General features: G+C 43.4%; 1 protein-coding gene across 7 annotated transcripts in view; it reads right to left on the bottom strand.

Moving 5' to 3' along the window:
• Positions 1 to 666: 666 nt before the first annotated feature.
• The window catches only part of EDA (ectodysplasin A), a gene marked incomplete at both ends in the record, with an annotated part of 356,368 nt that continues 338,835 nt past the window's right edge, over positions 667 to 18,199 (bottom strand). The window contains 6 exons of one of the 7 annotated variants that reach the window (XM_080718610.1): positions 667 to 918; positions 2,685 to 2,815; positions 5,939 to 5,990; positions 7,120 to 7,154; positions 9,562 to 9,741; positions 16,064 to 16,087. In XM_080718610.1, coding sequence (XP_080574736.1) covers positions 667 to 918; positions 2,685 to 2,815; positions 5,939 to 5,990; positions 7,120 to 7,154; positions 9,562 to 9,741; positions 16,064 to 16,087 — 674 coding nt within the window. The remainder of the gene's footprint in view (positions 919 to 2,684; positions 2,816 to 5,938; positions 5,991 to 7,119; positions 7,155 to 9,561; positions 9,742 to 16,063; positions 16,088 to 18,199) is intronic. The other 6 variants (XM_080718611.1, XM_080718616.1, XM_080718612.1 and 3 more) reach the window with 6 other exon arrangements.

The following is an 18,199-nucleotide window of genomic DNA, read 5'->3' as shown; positions in this document are numbered from 1 at the left end:
GTTCCCGTCTCTGGAACTCAGAAAGCTGCCATGATGTGCCTGTCGGCCTGAGTGGGAAGGTCTCCCCAACACTCTCGCATGACACAGCGCAGAGCAGCAAGAAGGCTTCCATTGCCAAGGACACAGCTTGGCAGGTTTCCTCCCCAGTCTCTGCCCTAAGCACCTGTCTTCTATTCCTTGACCTTCTCATTAGGCTCTAGCCTGAAACTGCTCCCATCACCACCACCCCCACTGGCCAAGAGAGGAGCAGCAGCCTCATTGGGGTCCAACGAGAGGATCAGCCCCGTGTTTGGAGTGCACCTTGGCTTTCTCTGGCCTGCTGTCCTGGATCCTCATTTTAGTGCAATGATCGATAAAATAACAACGGGGACCATAGGGTTGAAGAGTTATGCCATAAGCCAGTCAACACAGGCAAAGAAGGTTGTGCTTCCTGTAAGCCCTGGGGCTCCATCAACCATGCTGTTGACTCAAGGTCACTCTGGAAAAGTCAAGCAGGCCTTGTCATCCTGGAGTCACTGGGGAATAAATAGCACTGGGGCATTTCTCTCTGTGGCTGCAATGCCAATACACCTCACTCCACAGCAGCACTTAGAGGTTCGGGGAGTCCTGGCTCCCAAACCTGGGGCAGGGGGCATGGGAAGGGGCAAGATAGGGGCAGAGGGGAATCTAGGATGCAGGGGCTTCGCCCAGCCTGATGGCCCCAAAGAACGTGGTGTGTTTGCTCATATTTATAGAGATGTCGGCGTGCACCATCTTCACAGCGATCTTCTGGTGGGCCTTGAGGAGGCAGACGCCTGCCGTATAGCACGTGTTGTAGTTGGTCTTGCCTGTCTCGATGCTGCGTGTGCACTGCAGGAAGGGCTTCTCATCCACCACCACCTCATAGCTGGCAAAGTCAGTGAAGTTGATGTAGTAGACCTGGGCGAAAGGCAACAAGAAGGGATTGGGGAAGAGAGGAAAGAGAGGGTGGGGGCCCTCCCCTGTGGTGATTGGACAGAGCTGTCTTGGATGAGCTGCCAGTATACCTGGTGTGTGGGGGTGCTGGTGCCACCTGAAGGCATGCTAGCAGACTAACAGGGACAGCAGGGGGGGAGGCTTATGTGCTATGCTTCCTCTATTCTATGGGACTCAGGTGGCAGAGCAGCCCTTTCTTACAACACACCTGTCATCAGCTCTGCGAGGGCAAGAGACTGGGTCTTAATTGCCCCTTCATCCTAGCCATGGCATGAAGCCCAGTGCTCTGCACACCTTAGGCGCTCAATCAATTGCTTGAGACACAAAACTAAACTTCACCGACTATGTGTAACTATGCTTAGAAGTTACAGATCCCCCAGGGAGGTCACTGTAATGAATTTCTGTTCCTTAAGCTCTTTAGTGGATGCTCACTCAGCTTAGAGCATCCTTTCCCCAAGGCTAGACTCTCCTTCCTGATCACAGGGCCCCTTAGCCTCTCATCTGATGACTGAGGAAGCAGATCCAGAGAGGTGGGGAGCCATCTGCCACAAGTGAGATAAAAAATTCAGAAAGGCTTTTTGCCCAGGCATCTATGTTCAGTCTGTGGCTAGGAGGAAGCACTAACTTATGCTCAATGACCTGATGGCATGGGAGGTTTTCCCAGCCTATATGGGCCACTCCCATATTTATCATACAGCCAGTAAAAGCCATCTTTCATTAGCCTTAGTCGTCAGGCCCCACCCCAAGCTTTGATTCTCCACCATCATTGAATGGCGCTTAATCCATAGGACACTGAGGTCATACCCACATGCCCCATAAGGGTGGAGACCATCTGAAACCTTATATCACTTTATTAAAGGTGACTCTTTCAAGACATGGGTTCTTCAGGTGGGAACAGTGTGTTCAGGTGCTATGTTATGTCTTGGTCAGGACCACACTATGCCAGGATGCTCCATGTGCCTAAAAAATGCTTGTTAACCCACCTTCTCTGGCCACTGTCCTAGGAGACCCATCTGTTGGCTCTGCAATCCTATGTCCATCCACCTGATCGTTGCCCACCCCAAGAAGCCCCAACTTCAAGGCTCATCTACCTCTAGTTCTGAGGAGACCCCCCTAGTGGGGGCAAATAGTGGGGGATGGAAGTAGATGGGCACTGGCAGCCCTGGGGAATGGGCCCAGGGCAGGAAAAGGACAAAGGCGAAGGGAGAAAGGTCTGGGAGAATAACAGCAGGAATAACAGAAACAGGAAGACAGACAAAAGGGGAGAAAGAAGAAGGAAAGACAGTCAGAAATCTTTTGGAGGTGGAGAGAGAGGCCGCAGGAGTGCAATTCACTACAATGCCCCATGATGTTGCCTGAGGGCTTCTCAGCAGCCCTGAAGTTGACTTTCAAAATCTCTGCTGAGACCCAGTTCAAGTTTGACTACTGGCCCAAACAGTTCAGAGGGAAATCAAGGGCCTGAGGCCCCGCAGGAGGGAATCAGACAGGGTGTGTGGGGGAGGGGCCTCTTTTCAGATTTTTCAATGATATTTGGCTAAGAAAAAAAAATAGAGTGGGCCCCCTCTCACTTTCCTCTTTCAACTCCCTCCCAGTACAGTCCCCCACCCCCACCAGCCAAAGCAGGAAGTCAGCTATTGGATGGTCTTGGCTGGCTCCACAGTGCCCCTATGTGGCCTGCACAGGATCTGCATTCTGGATATAAGAAGAGTTAGGCCTAAGACCGTACTCACTTCTACCTGACTATAGATGAAGTAGGTGCCGTCCACCAGTACCTCCAGCTCCCCGCTGCGGGGATGTAGCTTAAACACCTTGGGATTCATTGTGATGCGAGACCAGTCATTGAGCACTCCACCTGAAAGATCTCAGTATGAGAAAAGGGCAGTCACTCAGTACATGTCAGAACAATCCGGGTAATAGAAATAAGAAACACAAATAAGTATACAACCCCACACCCCTATCCCATGTTACAAGGAAGGCCCAGAATGCCAAGCTTTAATAAGAAAATTTGGAAGCAGGGAAGGTTGAAAAGGATCTGCCTGGCTTGTCTCAGGGACCCTGGGGTCTGCTGGTTTTTTATTTCTTCTTTGCTGACCATTTCACCTGTAAGGGTCTTTAACCAATGCCCTCTAGCTGGAATTTGGGGGTGATAGTGGTGGTAAGAGGAGAGTTTTCATATTTTCTTTGTTTCTATGGGACCTGCACAGGCAAAATCCAGACACTGAGTGGCAGGCTAGGTCTTATTATTCAATTTAACATTTTCAGCCATCACTCCTGAATTCCTTTCCTATCTCATAGGTTTTTTCCTTCTCCCTAAGAGATTACCTTTTCTGTGTGTGGTCCTGATGATTAAACCCAGGGTCACTCTACTTCTGAGCTATACCCCCAGCCATATATATATATATATATATATATATATATATATATATATATATATATATATAATCTTGTGAAGTTTCAGAGGCTGGCCTTGAGCCTCCAATAATTTTGCCTTAGCCTCTCAAATTCTGGGATTACAGACGTGTGCTGTTGTGCCCAGATAAGAAATTTTTATGGTTTCTCCACATTCACTCCTTTCTGGAAAGTCTCCTTGGGTCCTCAGGCCAGTGAATGGGCTATCTGGAGAAGATTTAGGGCCAGGGGCGATTTAAACTTTATGGCAGTTGGAGATAGTGAACAACAGTAATTAGTCCCTGTAGGTAAGAAGGATCTTTATGGGGAGGTGACTGTCAGGTTGCAGTAGAAACATCCAGGAGGACAGGGGAGGGTGTCTGGGTGCTGCAGCATCTTTGGTAAAGCACCTGTTTCCTGAACCTGCCATAGTGATGGGAAACCAGCAGGTGAGGGTAGAGGGAAACTTCCCTTTCATCCTTCACCAAAATGGATATACCTTCCTACTATGATAGGAGGCAGTCTAAGCTTAGGGATCCTTATCCTCTCTCAGCCATTCTTTCTTCTCTGGAGAAATTACCTTTTTATTGTCCTGGGGATTAAACTCAGGGGCACTGTACCATTAAGCTGCACCCTCATCCCTTTTCATTTTTATTTTAATTTTGAAAGAGGGTCTCACTACGTTGCCTAAACTTACCTCAGACCTGTGATCCTCCTGTTTTAGCCTCTCAAGTCCTGGGTTTTACAGGCATGACTGGCAGAAATTGTTTCTGACAACTGTTCTTGGCCAGTCTTAGGAGGCCTGCCTCTCTGAGGTATGAGGAATGAGGCCTCTGAAACAGGTATCCATCTTTCCTCAGAGTGATTTGTACATGGGATGGAAGTTAGGAGCAGATGATCTGGCTCTGTGCTCATGGGCCACTCTGCATGATGTCCTCTTACCTCAGATCAACCCATTATCTTCTATTAGTGGATCTGAAGATCAGCATGAACCACTACCAGGGATTATCCCAGAAGGGGCTGGAAACAGTCTTGCTATATGGTAAGGGAGCAATATCAGTAGTTGCTGGCACAGCTACTGGATAAATATGAGGCCACCACTCCAGACAAACAAATCACATCTATTTTTCTATGTATACCTGTTCTTACCAGGTAGACAGTAATCATGGTACCCAGCAGGACCACTCAGGTTTTGGTGCCTTTCTGTTCCTATTTATATTTCTAAGACTACTAAGCCAGGTATCCAGGTGGCAGTCAGGGGAGTAGCTAAGTCTAATCATTAAGAAAACTCAGCACAACCAGTTCAGGACTGAGTGGGCTCTTAGACACTGTCACCATGCAGCAAGTTTCTTAGCTTTCATTTGCTGTTTCCACACTTTAAGATCCTTCCTTCTAGTCTAAGCTCTATTAACATCTGTCATCTTGGCTAGCTTCTTGCTTCCTGAGGCTCCTGGAGGTTCATGCATTATTTTTTGTTTGGGGAACCCTGGGTACTGGACATTATTTTAAAGTACTATTCTTTAATGAATGTCCATGTATCTTTGGGGAAGAAAATGAACCTAATCATTCAATGGAGTGTACGTACACATCACTGAAGCAGCATAATAGAGTGAAAAAAGTCAGACAGATGTAGTTTTGGATCTCAGCTCCTAAATTTCACTAAGAAATCTTTGGCTAGTTAGTCTCCCCTGGTTTCAGTTTCTGTCTCTATAAAAAGAAGCTAATACCTGCCTCATGGGGTGGTTGTGAGAGTCAAGTGAAATAAAAGACAAGGGAGTATGCTGGAAACTCTAAACAGTAAGCTCTACACACATAGGCCATATGTTTTATTTGTTTACTCATTTATTGGTATGGGTATTGAACCCAGGTACTTTATTTATTTATTTATTTATTTATTTATTTATTTAGAAACAGGGTCTCAGTAAGTTGCTGAGGCTGGCCTTGAATTTGCATCCCTCCTGTCTCAGCCTCCAAAGTACAGGAATTAAAGGCCTGTGCCACTGCACCCAGGTAGGCCATATGATTTATTATGGTATTATCTAATCTCTCTGGGATTCTGCTCTCATCTCTTAAATGCAGAGATTACATTAAATCAAGTGCTATTTAAGCACATTGTTCCTTCTGATAGACAATAAAATCTCATACACTCTGGACATTTTAACAGGCCCTTCTCCTCTGAGAGAAGTGCCCTCTCCACCCATTTTCTGTGAAGAGCCATCAGACAAGATGAATTTAATTTTATGTAGCTTTACTTTCTCTAATTTGTACTGTGAAAATGCTCATCAAACTACATATGTCTCCATGGTGACTCTGATATAGACTCCATCCCTCAATAATACCAAGGGAGACAATATGTTAAGTCTCTTTCAACTCTCTCATAAGTGAATTCTAAATCCAATTAAAGTATAGTATGTTCTTGGTATGAGCAGTTACTCAGGATAGCCAGTAGAGGGCAGGATGGAGCAGAGAATGGCTCTCCATGCCAAGGGTACCTCAGGGGGCTGGGAGGAACTAATGCTGAGTGATTGATTATTTGGAAGTTGGGGATGAGGGAGGGGAGAAGCTTGTCTTAGGGAGAGCCTACTTAGATTCTTACCATTCTTGACTTGAATTGCTGATCCTTGGCCCTGCAGATGCACCACAGCTGGCTGGGAGGAAAAGGATAGACAATAATCATTGTAATGTTACTATCCCCTGTCTCTAGGTTTCTATTCTCCCACTTTGTGTGTGTTACTGGGGGTGGAAACCAGGGGTGTTCTACCTCAGGGCTATGCCCCCAGCCCTGTTTTATTTTCTTTTATTTGGAAACAGGGTCTTGCTAAGTTGCTGCACTGGCATCCCACCTGCAATCCTCCTATCTCAGTCTCCCCCACAGGTACTGGGATTACAGGCATGTAGCACCATGTCTGGCTCTCTAGTCGCCCTTTGTGTCCCAATTCCAATCCCTCTATACTCTACTGGAGTGTTAGTGACTATATTTCTACTAGAGGGTATACAATTTTGTAGCTCTGCTACTTCCTCACTAGGTGACCTCAGTCAAATGTAATGCCTCCGAGTGAGCCTCATTTCCCTAACTATATAAAATGGGGATTATAAGAATCTCTGGCCTCTCTCACAGGGACGTCTGAGGATCAAATGAGGTGATGGATATAAAATTGCCCAGCAAAGCCATCAAGCGCTGTGCAGCTGTGTAGATTTATCACTGCGGCCAAACAGCTGTAGCGAGGGCGGCAGAGATGAGACAAAACAAGGCAAGGCTGTAGAACCTGCCAGTAGAGACAGATTAGGAAGCTCAAAGTCAAGGGAGGAGTCCCTCAGGCCATTAAGTCAGGAGCCCAAGCTGGGGCTGGCCTGGAATTGGTTGGCTGTTTTTCAAGGACACACTTTTAAAACTTCTCAGCCCTGGATCCCAGGCACTCTGAGGGCTAACAAGGATTCTGGGGTGGTCTGGGAGTCAGAGGCCCTGGTGAACAGAACAGCCTGGCTGTGGTGACCCTCTATCTCTTTTGGAGTGAAGAAAAAAAATAGCAGATCTTGGCTAGATCCAGGCTTTATTAGCCAAAGGCAGGCCCTGGGGCAAAGCTTTTCTATTCAGAGGAACAGGAGGGGGGCTATGAGAAAAAAACAAAAAACAAAAAACAAAAAACAAAAACCTCAGAATCTCCAAGCATCCTCACAAAATAAAGCCTCAGGAAATTTCACAGGGAGCTGACTTAAAGGTGGCTCTAAGCCTGTGGCCTTCCCTCCTCCCTAGAAAGACAGTGATCCCCAGCCAACCTGGTTTTCTCGATTTCCAGCTTTATCGGCAGCACCTGCAAAATAGGACAGGCCAATTAGAGGGTAGCTCTTTTCTGTGTTCCTTTCTTCTCACCTTGGTAGCCAATGGCACCAAGCCTTGCATTCTGGGACCTGCTAGTCTGGGCTTTCTTCTACAAGGCTTGGAGCTAGAGAGTGAGAGTGCAATATGGGCCTCTTCGATAGAAAAGGATACCTCTTAGCTTCCCTCTCTGTGCCTGACCTTCATCTTCAGTGGGCCCAGAACCCAGCAGGGATGCTGGCCTCTTGCCAATACTGGTGCAAGGCAGGCCCTTCTGAGCACCCAGGGGAGCAATGAGAGGATATTCTTGTCACTGTGTAGCCTTGTAGCCTTTCGCTCCCTTTCTATTAGTGATTTTCATGAAGCCCATTGCCATTTATGAAGATCTCGCTTCTTTAATGGTCTCTTCCTCCTCTAAGACATAAACTCTAAAAGAACAGGGACCATTTAGCTCTTTGTACAAAGAAAGTGATCAATTAATATTTTTGAAACGATTGGGTTTAAAAACAGCCCAACTCTGTCTCTTATGGCCATGGTAACACTGCTTGGCCCCATTTGAATTATAAGTTAAAAATCTGTGTCTTACTACCAAATTCTTGGACATAAATTATCTGAAAAGAGTCTATTTCTTATTGTGGGGCTGGAGTTTAAACTCAGGGGTGTCTTAACAAACACTGAGCTATACTCCAGCCCTTTTTACTTTTTACTTTTTTTGTAGTACTGGAGATGGAACCCAGGGACATTCTACCTCCGAGCTTCACCCCCAGCTCTATTTTTTATTCTTTTTTTATTTTTGAAACAGGGTCTCACTGAGTTGCAAAGAGCCTCATTGAGTAGCTGAGGCTGACCATGACCTGCAACCCTCCTGTCTTAGCCTCACAAATACTGGGATTACAAGTGTGCACCATCAACCTGGCTTCCTTTTTACTTTGAAACAGGGTTTCATTAAGTTACCACATGCTGGCCTTGAACTTACAATCATCCTGTCTCAGCCTCCCAATTATAGGATTGTAGGTATGCACTACTGCACCCAGCTAAGAGTCAATTTCTTTTAAGCCCCAAGATACAGGAGGGGAACAGGAGAAAAAATAACAATTGACAAAAGCCCAGACAGTCTGACTCCTGTCAACTCCAATTAGGTAGCTTTGATCTATAGCCATACCTTTTGAATGTCCTTCTGAGCCCCAGGAGAAAAATGCAAATGGATGAATGGTATTTGAATGGGCAATATGAGGGGATGAGTATCTAGTGCAGGAAGTACTTTGTTCCAGGATAAGATGGCTTTGGCCCCTGGGTTTGTTGTATCCATAGATTGACTCATAAATTCCCAACTACTTCACCATCAGTGAGTTATCTATTCACTGTTTATAGGAGAAGCACCTCAGAGTTAATGGACTGAAACTATCCCAGGGACTGTCATTTTGTATTCAACATCCTACCCCATAACTATTTTTTTCAAAGAAAACATCAACCAAGCAGGCTAGTTGCCAGCAATCAGAGGATACCAACTCCATCCTTCATAGGAATTCCGATGACTTGCCAGCCCATCTCTCTTGCCCCTGTCTGTAGCTCATGTGAATATACTGGTACATTATAGCAAGGCCTAGAGTCAGGGACAGAATGTGATGGAAGCATCCTCATGGGGCAAGAACAGGTGGCCTGTCCTTAACAGGTTGGTACAAACAAGAAGTTAGAGCAGGCCAGGGCCTATTGGCTTGTCCAAGTCTTAGCTCTGTACCAGGCTAGAAGACTTGCATTTTTAATTGCATTCAAATCCTACCACGTGTGTGTGTGTGTGTGTGTGTGTGTGTGTGTGTGTGTGTGTTACTGGGGATTGAATTCAGGGCATTCTACCTCAAGCTACACCCCTAGACACCCTTTTTTGTAGTACTAGGAATTGAACCCAGGGACATTCTACTTCAGAGCTACACCCCCGGCCCTATTTTACTTTTTATTTTGAAACAGGGTCTCACTAAGTTGTGGAGGACCTCATTAAGTAGCTGAGGCTGTCTTCAAACCTATTTTACTTTTTATTTTGAAACAGGGTCTCACTAAGTTGTGGAGGACCTCATTAAGTAGCTGAGGCTGTCTTCAAACCTGCCATTTTCCTATTTTAGCCTCCCAAGTACTGGGATTACAAGTGTGCATAGCCACACCTGGCTCCAATCCCTTTTTAAGATTTTATTGTTGTTTTGAAAAAGGGTCTCACTATGTTGCTGAAGAGCACTTTCAAACCTGCAATCCTCCTGTCTCAGCCTCCCAGCTACTGGGATTACAGGCATATGCCACCATGCACAACTCTCACTAGTGTTTGAAATTGCTCTCATAACCATCCACTCTTGCTCTACAAAAGTACTTATAAGGTGCCTGGAGGTGGGTGGTAAAGAGACAGGATAACTCACCAGAAGGTCCCTGGAGGCCGGGAGGTCCTTGAGGTCCAGGAGGACCAGGAGGACCAGGTGGTCCCATAACAGTTGTACCCGGAATTCCAGGAATCCCTGGAATCCCTGGGGGTCCCTGGGGTCCTGGAGGTCCTGGAGGTCCCGGAGGACCATTGGGCCCAGGTGGCCCTGCCTTCTTTCCTGAAAAACAGGATTAAGCATTACATTTGTAGTTATTTATTGCCAAGAAGTATATGGTCAGCCCTTTGGGAAATTCCTTTGGGAGTTCCTGCTATAGAACTGGATACCTTTATCTCATATAATCCAGTCTCTCAGCTAAATTAGAGAATATTGAAATAAACATCCCTTAAGAAGTTTAGTTTAATGAGAAAACAGTCACAGTCACAGTATAGTAGAAGTGCTACATTAGTGATAGGGACCAAATACAGAAGAGGTCAGTAAAAACTTCCAAAAGGAGGTTACATTTCAATGTACAAAACATGACATTTAGCCGGGCGTGGTGGTGCACACTTGTAATCCCCACACTTGGGAGGCGGAGACAGGCGGGTCGCGCTGGTTCGAAGCCAGCTCTGCTGGCTTAAGAGACCCCGTTTCCAAATAAAAGTATAAAAAATAGGTCTGGGAGTGTAGCCCGGAGGTAGAAGGGCTTCCAGGAACCCCAGTACCACCACCAAAAAAAGACCATTTACCAAGAAGTCTGGCCTATGGTCACTCTGTGATTCTTATAAGAATTGGGCTATTGTTGAGGAACATTTTTAGTGTGGGGGATTGAACCCAGGGGCATTCTACTTCTGGGCTACACCGCTAGCCCTTTTTATTAATTTTTATTTTGAAATAGGGTCTTGCTAAGTTGCTGATGGCCTCACTAAGTTACTGAGGCTGGCTGAGGCAACCCTCCTGTCTCATCCTTCCAAGTATTGAGAGTACGGGATGTGCCACTGCACCTGGCCGAGTGTGGGACTTCCATGTTAACTGCCCAGTTTGGTGGACTTGATGTGGGTGACAAGAGGAAGACAGACAGCCTGATCTCAGGAACATCAGTTCCAGGAAGACACTTACAGGACTCAGGATATGCAGGAGATGGGATGGAGATGAGGACAACGCTAATTGGGCATGGGGAAAGGAAGGTGTTTTGGAAATGAGGGGTGGGTGGTTGGGGTGGGTATAGGAGAAGACAAAAGAAAAATGAAGAGAGAAAGAGAGAGAAGAGAGTTGAGGATATTGAGAAATCACAATAACAAAGGAAAGGCTGAGTAAAGGGACCGGAGGAAGAGGCAGCAGGCTTTGCTTTCTCAGCTGACCTCTCTAAACTATTTTTAAAGATCTCTGGGAAAGGAAGTTCTGCAAACTCCTTTGGTAATATGTTCCAATGTTTATCACCCCTCACTGTTCACTGTTAGGAAGCTCTTTGGTATATTTAACTGAAATCCCTCCTGAGGCAGCTTAAACTTTTATTCTTTTCCTTGTGTAGATAGAGAAGAATAGTTATCATTGTAGATATAATAACTCTCAAATGCTTAAGAACATTAGGCTACCCATAAACATCCAGTTTTGTAAGTTAAAAAATAATCCACCTTCCCAGAGTCTTCACTCAGAGGCCCTATTCTCCAATGTGGTATTCGGCATGTCTACTGGCTCCTCCCCTTCCTCCTCTATATCCTTCCAGAACAATATCTGCCTGCCTAATTCATATTCCAGTCCTTCCAATAACCCCACCAGGGTGAAGTCATGTTAAATGTGTCATAACTGTGGTCTTCAAACCAAACTTTCAGCTCCTTCTATTGATGACTGTACTTCATGCAGCTCCATTTAAGCAGTACAGGAAGCCAGGCAGAGGTTGGGGTCATCTTCCTCTCTTCACCTTTTCACAGGAATGGAAGCCTTTTTACTAGACTTTATCACAATGTCCTCAGTTGACTTAGTTTCCTCCTCCTCCTCTTCTTCCTCCTTCTATTTTGGTACTAGAGGCTGAACTCAAATGCATTCTACCTCTGAACTACACCCCAGCCCCTTTAATTATTAAATTTTGAAACAAGGTCTTACTAAGTTGCTGAGGCTGGACTCAAACCTGTCAGATTCCCCTGTCTTAGCCTCCCAAGTACTGTGCCCAGCTTTTACCTTTATTTAAAAATTATTTTTGTGATATTGGGATTGAACCTAGGGACATTCCACCACTGAGTTACACTCCCATCCCTTTTTACATTTTTGTATGTGGGTTGAAACAGAGTTTCACTAGATTAGAGTTTCACTAAGTTGCTGAGGCTGGTCTTGAACCTATGAACCTCTGATTTCAGCCTCCCAAGTGTTGGGCCAGCTCATAGTTGTAAATACAGCCCTTTCTCACTTCAAAATGTTGTACTGACTTCAATTCCCTGATCCTCAGACTATTAGCCTGGAGAATCCTGTCTTGATTCACCAAGTCCACTTTTGAGAATAACATCTCATGTACAAAAAAAATTCTCATGGCAAGGTCACTCAAGAGGCCAATTGTCCATGTCAAACCACATCTGTGTTTGGAATGAAACAGTGGATTACTGTGGGGCCTCTTCCCTAGGGAGAAAATAAAAGAAGGTCTGAGAGCATTTCTTCCAGACAGTGCCCCTTTAGATGTAAATACCTAGCACCATGAACTTTAGAGTTTTCCCCGCTCTCAGCAGCAAAAGATTAGATCTGCTCAGTTTCTAGATCTAGCTAATTTTAAGATGCTGAACAGGAAAACCATCTCTCTTCAGATTTGGGCTGCATCCAAATCAGGCTTACTCAGTGCCCAAGTATTCTAGCTAGTGTAGTGGAAAGAACAGGGAATCTGTACTCAAGAGATAAGGATGTAAGACCCGGCTCTGCCACAGATGCACTTTGGTAAATCCCTTCTTCTTGAGTCTTAGTTTCTCCATCTGTGAAATGAGGAGTGTGGCCTCAATGACTTAAATTTCCTCCTGAGATGGAGGTTCCATAAGGAGGACTGACCTACCCTTGGCTGTCTGGAAACTTCTATGACATGATAGTAAGGTTTGCTTCTCTGTCCTTATTTTCTGGGTGGTATAGACACAGAGGATGGTCCATATTAAACCATCCTGTGCCTTAGCAGTTTGGGGCCTAACAGAGAAATTCCAGCCAGAGGGTATTCTGTAGGTAGCACAAACTTCAGTTTCAAGAATGTGTCTCCTGTAATTATAGCCAGGAACTCCTCCAGTCCAAGAGAATAATGGTTGCAGTATAAACAGAGAATGTTCACTTATGAAAACATTACATGCATTTGAGAAGGAGCGCCTGCTGTGGTCTAGTTGTACAGCTGGTCTCTCTGATTAGGCAAGTGTGCTTCTCATACTTTCATACTTATAGAAAGTTAGATCCAGAAAAGAGCATGTTCAAAACAACCTCTGAACTAAAAGGATGACTTTAGAAGACTGAATGCCTTCTCAAGATTTCCTAACATTAACAGAGTACTTCATGATACAAAAGACGAGAGATGTTTCTGCTTAGAAAATATCCTGTGGTAGGCCAGGATGAAAGAACATATACATTCCTTTCAAAGATAAACTTCATCAAAGGGCATTTCCCTAAACTTTTAGCTAAACTCAAAACACTGACAACAAGCTGGGCATGATGGCACATTCCTGTAATCTCAGTACTGGGGAGACTGAGACAGGAGGGTCACAGGTTTGAAGCTAGCCTCAGTTACATAGTGAGATTTTCAACAACCTAGCAAGACTCTGTCTCAAAAAAAAAATAGGTCTGGCATGTAGCTTGGAGTTAAAATGTTTCTGAGTTAAATCTCCAGTGCCAAAAAAAAAAGAAAAAAGAAAACTAGAAATAAAAGGTGAATGAAAAGGGAGAGAGGAGGGAAAAAGAAAGAGGAGAGGAGAGTTATAGGAGTAGGAAAATTCCATTAAAGTGAGAAAATTGAGTGAACAACTCAATTTACCTTTTCAGACATGCACCTGTTCACTGTGTCCAAAGAAATCAATATTAAATGGCTTCTAAATAATTTTCAGCTAAATAAATATTTAAAGTTCATGGACACTCTCTTCCCAATAAAGTCCCATACACACAGTAGTAGTGTTAGCTGAATATCTAAGTCAAGCCGGGTGTGGTGGCACACACTTGTAATCCCCGCGCTTGGGAGGCGGAGATAGGAGGATGGTGCAGGTTTGAAGCCAGCCACACTGGCTTAAGAGATTCTGTTTCCAAATTTAAGAAGTATAAAATAGGTCTGGGAGTGTATCCTGGAGGTAGAAGGGCTTCCAAGAACTCAGTACCACAAAAAAAAAGATGTAAGTCATAACTTCTGTCTTACAGGAATATGATAAGAGTTAAGAACCTAAATACTTGAGCCAGACATGGTGGCACATATTTGTAATCCCAGTAATTGGGAGGCTAAGACAGGAGGATCGCAGGTTTGCAGCAAGTCTCAGCTACTTAGTGAGGCTCTTCACAACTTAGTGAGACCCTGTTTCAAAATAAAGAATAAAGTTCTAACAAAAACAAACAAAAAACCCCACAAAACAACAAAAACTAAATGCTTGAAAATCCAGTTCACTTTCTTTAAACAGCATCTAGGTGGTGAATGCCTAGGCCCCTCCATGAAAGCTCTCCTTACCAATTCCAGTTCTATGGCTGTTTTCTAAGTTTGCTCAGCTCAGGTAGCCAGAAGGCTAGGTCATTCCTCAGAATTTTGTTTGTTTGTTTGTTTGTTTGTTTTGGGTATTGGGGATTGAACCCAGGGGCATTCTACCACCAAGCTAAACCTCCATCCCTATTCTATTTTTTATTTAGAAACAGTGTCTAAGTTACCGAGGGTCCTCCTAAGTTGCTGAGGCTGGCCTCAAACTTGTGATTCCCTTGTCTCAGCCTCCCAAGTACTGAGATTACAGGCATATGTCATAGTGCCCAGCTTCCATACAACAGGAACACAAGTTTTACCTGTGGACCAGGGTCCTCAAAGCACCAGTCTCCAGTGCTCAGAGAAGTGGAAGGCTGCACCTGAAGCCAGTCTTTTTGGTCTAGTCTAGGATTGATACTCTACTATATAAAACTGAATAATCTTAATAGAATCATTTCATTGATAGCATTTTAATATAAATCATTTCTTTTTTAATTTTAAAAATTTTGTATTGGTACATTGTATTCATACAACATATTGGAGTAAAAAAACTTGTGTGTACATACATGTACATATCACCAATTTAACCTCTACCCAATTCCTACCCCATTCCCTCCCCATCCCTCCTTCCCTTGCTTGGCTTAGTGGTTGACTTTGATATGTTTAAATACTTTTTGTGTTTTAGATAATTTCCTTCTTCCCCCCTCCCATCCCCTCACTTAGGTTCTTTGAACCTAAGTGTGGTGGTGCACGCTTGTAATCCCAGTACTTGGGAGGCTGAGACAGGAGGATCGTGGTTCGAGGACAGCTTCAGCTACTTACTGAGGCCTCGTAAAGAATATAAAATAGGGCTGATGATGTAGCTTAGAGGTAGAAAGCCCCAGGATTCCATCCCAATACCACAAAAAAATCATTACTTTTATATTATCTACCTTCCTCTCAGGCCAGAACCCATACATTTTATACAAATTGGTTTCTTTGATCCTTTAAGTCATAATGAGAAAAGTATATTGACTAATCCTATATTTGTTTTTGGAAGCTCTCGTACATGTAGGGGAGCACTTGGGCCAGCCATGTACTGGGCTATTACTGACCCAACAACATCACAATAGAGCTAGAAGCTTCACAACTAGAAGCCTCTTTAGAAAGACCAAAGATCACAATAATACTACAGCCTAGGTTTTCCATCACAGAAAAATCATATTGAACACCCTAAAGGGAAACATATCTTCCTTATCTGGGAAATTGAATTGAAATAGCTTTTAGGCCTAGAAACAAAATATTGACATGACTTCCATAGGTAGTATACCTTTTATTGAAAGCTATCTCTGGTCTTCATTCAAATCTGCTCACTAGTTTAATAAGGAAGAGAAAAGAAGCAAGAAAAAGAAAAAAGGGAAGAGTAAGGAAGAATAAGCAAAAAGATATAAATTGAATTGTACAAAACAGGGAAAAAGAAAGAAAAGCAAGAACAATTACTATATATGGCTAGAGAGCAATTCTATGATGGTTCATGACTGAAGAAACATTCATGTTTTTTTTAAAAAAACTACAATACTCATGCAGATAACATATGTTTGAATAAAATAATAGGATTCCAATCTTTAAAAAGTTTTACACAAGCTGGGCGTGGTGGCGCAGGCTTGTAATCCCCGCGCTTGGGAGGCGGAGACAGGAGGATCACACAGGTTCGAAGCCAGCGGCGCTGGCTTAAGAGACCCTGTTTCCAAATAAAAATATAAAATAGGTCTGGGAGTGTAGCCCGAAGGTAGAAGGGTTTCCAGGAACCCCAGTACCACAAAAATAATAATAAGTTTTAAACAAAAATCCTACTCTGATTTATCTTCTAATCTTAGAAAAGACATAATAAGACAATTTAATAATATTAGCTTAACTTACCTTTTTTCTTGTTTTTAACTGGACCTGTTAGAAAAAGAAAACAAAAAATCAGGTCACTGGAAATTAACAAAAAGTATTTATTCTTTCAGACAATCATTTCCAGCCTATCCTCTATATTACAAATTTAAGGGAGCCTCAGAGTCAAGGGTCAGATTTTTGTCAAGTTATCTCACAACTACCAAATCTCTTCAGTCTTCTTTCTGACTGCTGAGGACAAAGATACTAATAAGAATATTCTCCCATAGAAAGAAAAAAACATTCTGGCTTCAGTGTTTGGGGTGAAGGAATGATTACTTCTCTGTGCAGATGAAATGCCTAGAAATGCACAACTCAACAACCTTAGGATGGCATTTTATTAACCCTGCAATTCCTGAGGTTGAAGAGTCATGCATCCAGATGAGGATGTCATACACATTCTCATGAGATGAAGCTGGAAAGAAAAAAGAGTTGTCTTCATAGAAAGGGCAAATTAGCAGTGGTTTCCTTTTTACTTAGGTCCTAATTATGATTTAATTCATTAGTTACTAAAATATTAGTGGGGAGGCTGAGACAGGAGGATCACATGTTTGAAGCCAGTATTAGCAAATTTGGGAAGACCACTCATAAAATTAAAATAAAAAAATAAGGAATGAGGGTGTTGCCTGGTGGTAGATAGTCCCAATCTATCACCGATCTCAAGTGGATTCAATCCCCAGTACCACCATCTCCACTACCACTACCACCACCACCACCACCACAAACCTCTCACTGGGGGCCATATGCACCCCCATTATTATTCACTATAACTTAACTTGCTTTAAAAAGGTCTCAAAAGTTTCATCCACAGTGATATCATGAGCAATTTCTTGGGACTTTTTCACTACTATGAATTGAACCTAGGGGCATTCTACCTCCAAGCTATACCCCCAACCCTTTATATTTCTTGTATTTGAAACAAGGTCATGGGAGGTTGCCGAGAGTCTTGCTGCATTGCTGAGGTTATCCTTGAACTGTGATTCTCCTGGTTCAGTCTCCCAAGTACTGGGATTACAGGTGTACAGCACCATTCCAGGCTTGGGAATTACTTTTAAGTGAACCAATTTTAATCAATAGAGGGCACTTAGGTTACAATCGTTCCCTAGACACACACAATTTAAGTGTCACTCAGTAATTTTTTCTCACTAGGAACTCTCCAATCTGAAGATGGATCTGACTTTCTTAGATACTGACATTTATTTATTTATTTATTTATTTATTTATTTATTTGTAGTGGGTGTTGTAGTTAGATATAAAATATCTCCTAAATAGCTGCTTTATTAATATTTCAGTTTGATATAGTTGAGGAATGAAGGTTGCAATCCCAGTAGTGGGATAAATCCAATGGATTTATTGAGGTTGTTCCCTGGGCTAATAGGGTGTGGCTGGAGGGAGTGGATCGTTGGGAATATTTATGGTTTTATTGGTGCATTATAGTCTCACATAATGTAAATCATGTTGACAGTGAAATGCATGCAACACAGGACTTGGTGCCACCCCCCTTCCCTGCTGCCTCCCCATCTCTTCTTTTCCCCATTGAAAGTTCTGAGATTGACATTGATATTTTCACATATGTACACATAGCTGATAGTAGTAATTCTTTCAATGAACTTTGCCCTTCCCCCTTCCCTTCTCTTAGACCACCTCCTGTCTTCACTAGGTGTCTCCTCCACTACTTGAAGTCCCTCTGGTATCCCAATTACTCCCTAGCTTCCACATATTAGAGAAAACATATGACCCCTCAATTTCTGTGATGGGCTAATATCACTTAACATAATGTTCTCCAGGTCATTCCATTTTCTTGGAAATGAAATAACTTTATTCTTCTTTATTACTGAGTAGAATTTCATTGTGTGGACATTCTACAATTTTTTAATCCATTCACCTGTTGATAGACACCTAGTTTGGTTCCATAATTTGACTATTGTGAATTGTGCTGATATAAACATGGATATGCATATATTACTGTAGTTCTCTTATTTCAGGACCTTTGGAAATATACCTAGGAGTGGTATAGCTGGATCCATTCTCAGTTTTTTGAGAAATCTCCACACCGATCTCCATAGAGACTGAACTAATTTGCAATCCCACCAAAGGTGTAGAAGACTTCCAATTTCCCCA

This window comes from Muscardinus avellanarius (genome assembly GCF_963383645.1).
Source record: "Muscardinus avellanarius genome assembly, chromosome: X".
NCBI lineage: Eukaryota > Metazoa > Chordata > Mammalia > Rodentia > Gliridae > Muscardinus > Muscardinus avellanarius.
This window is presented reverse-complemented; position numbering and strand designations above follow the sequence as displayed.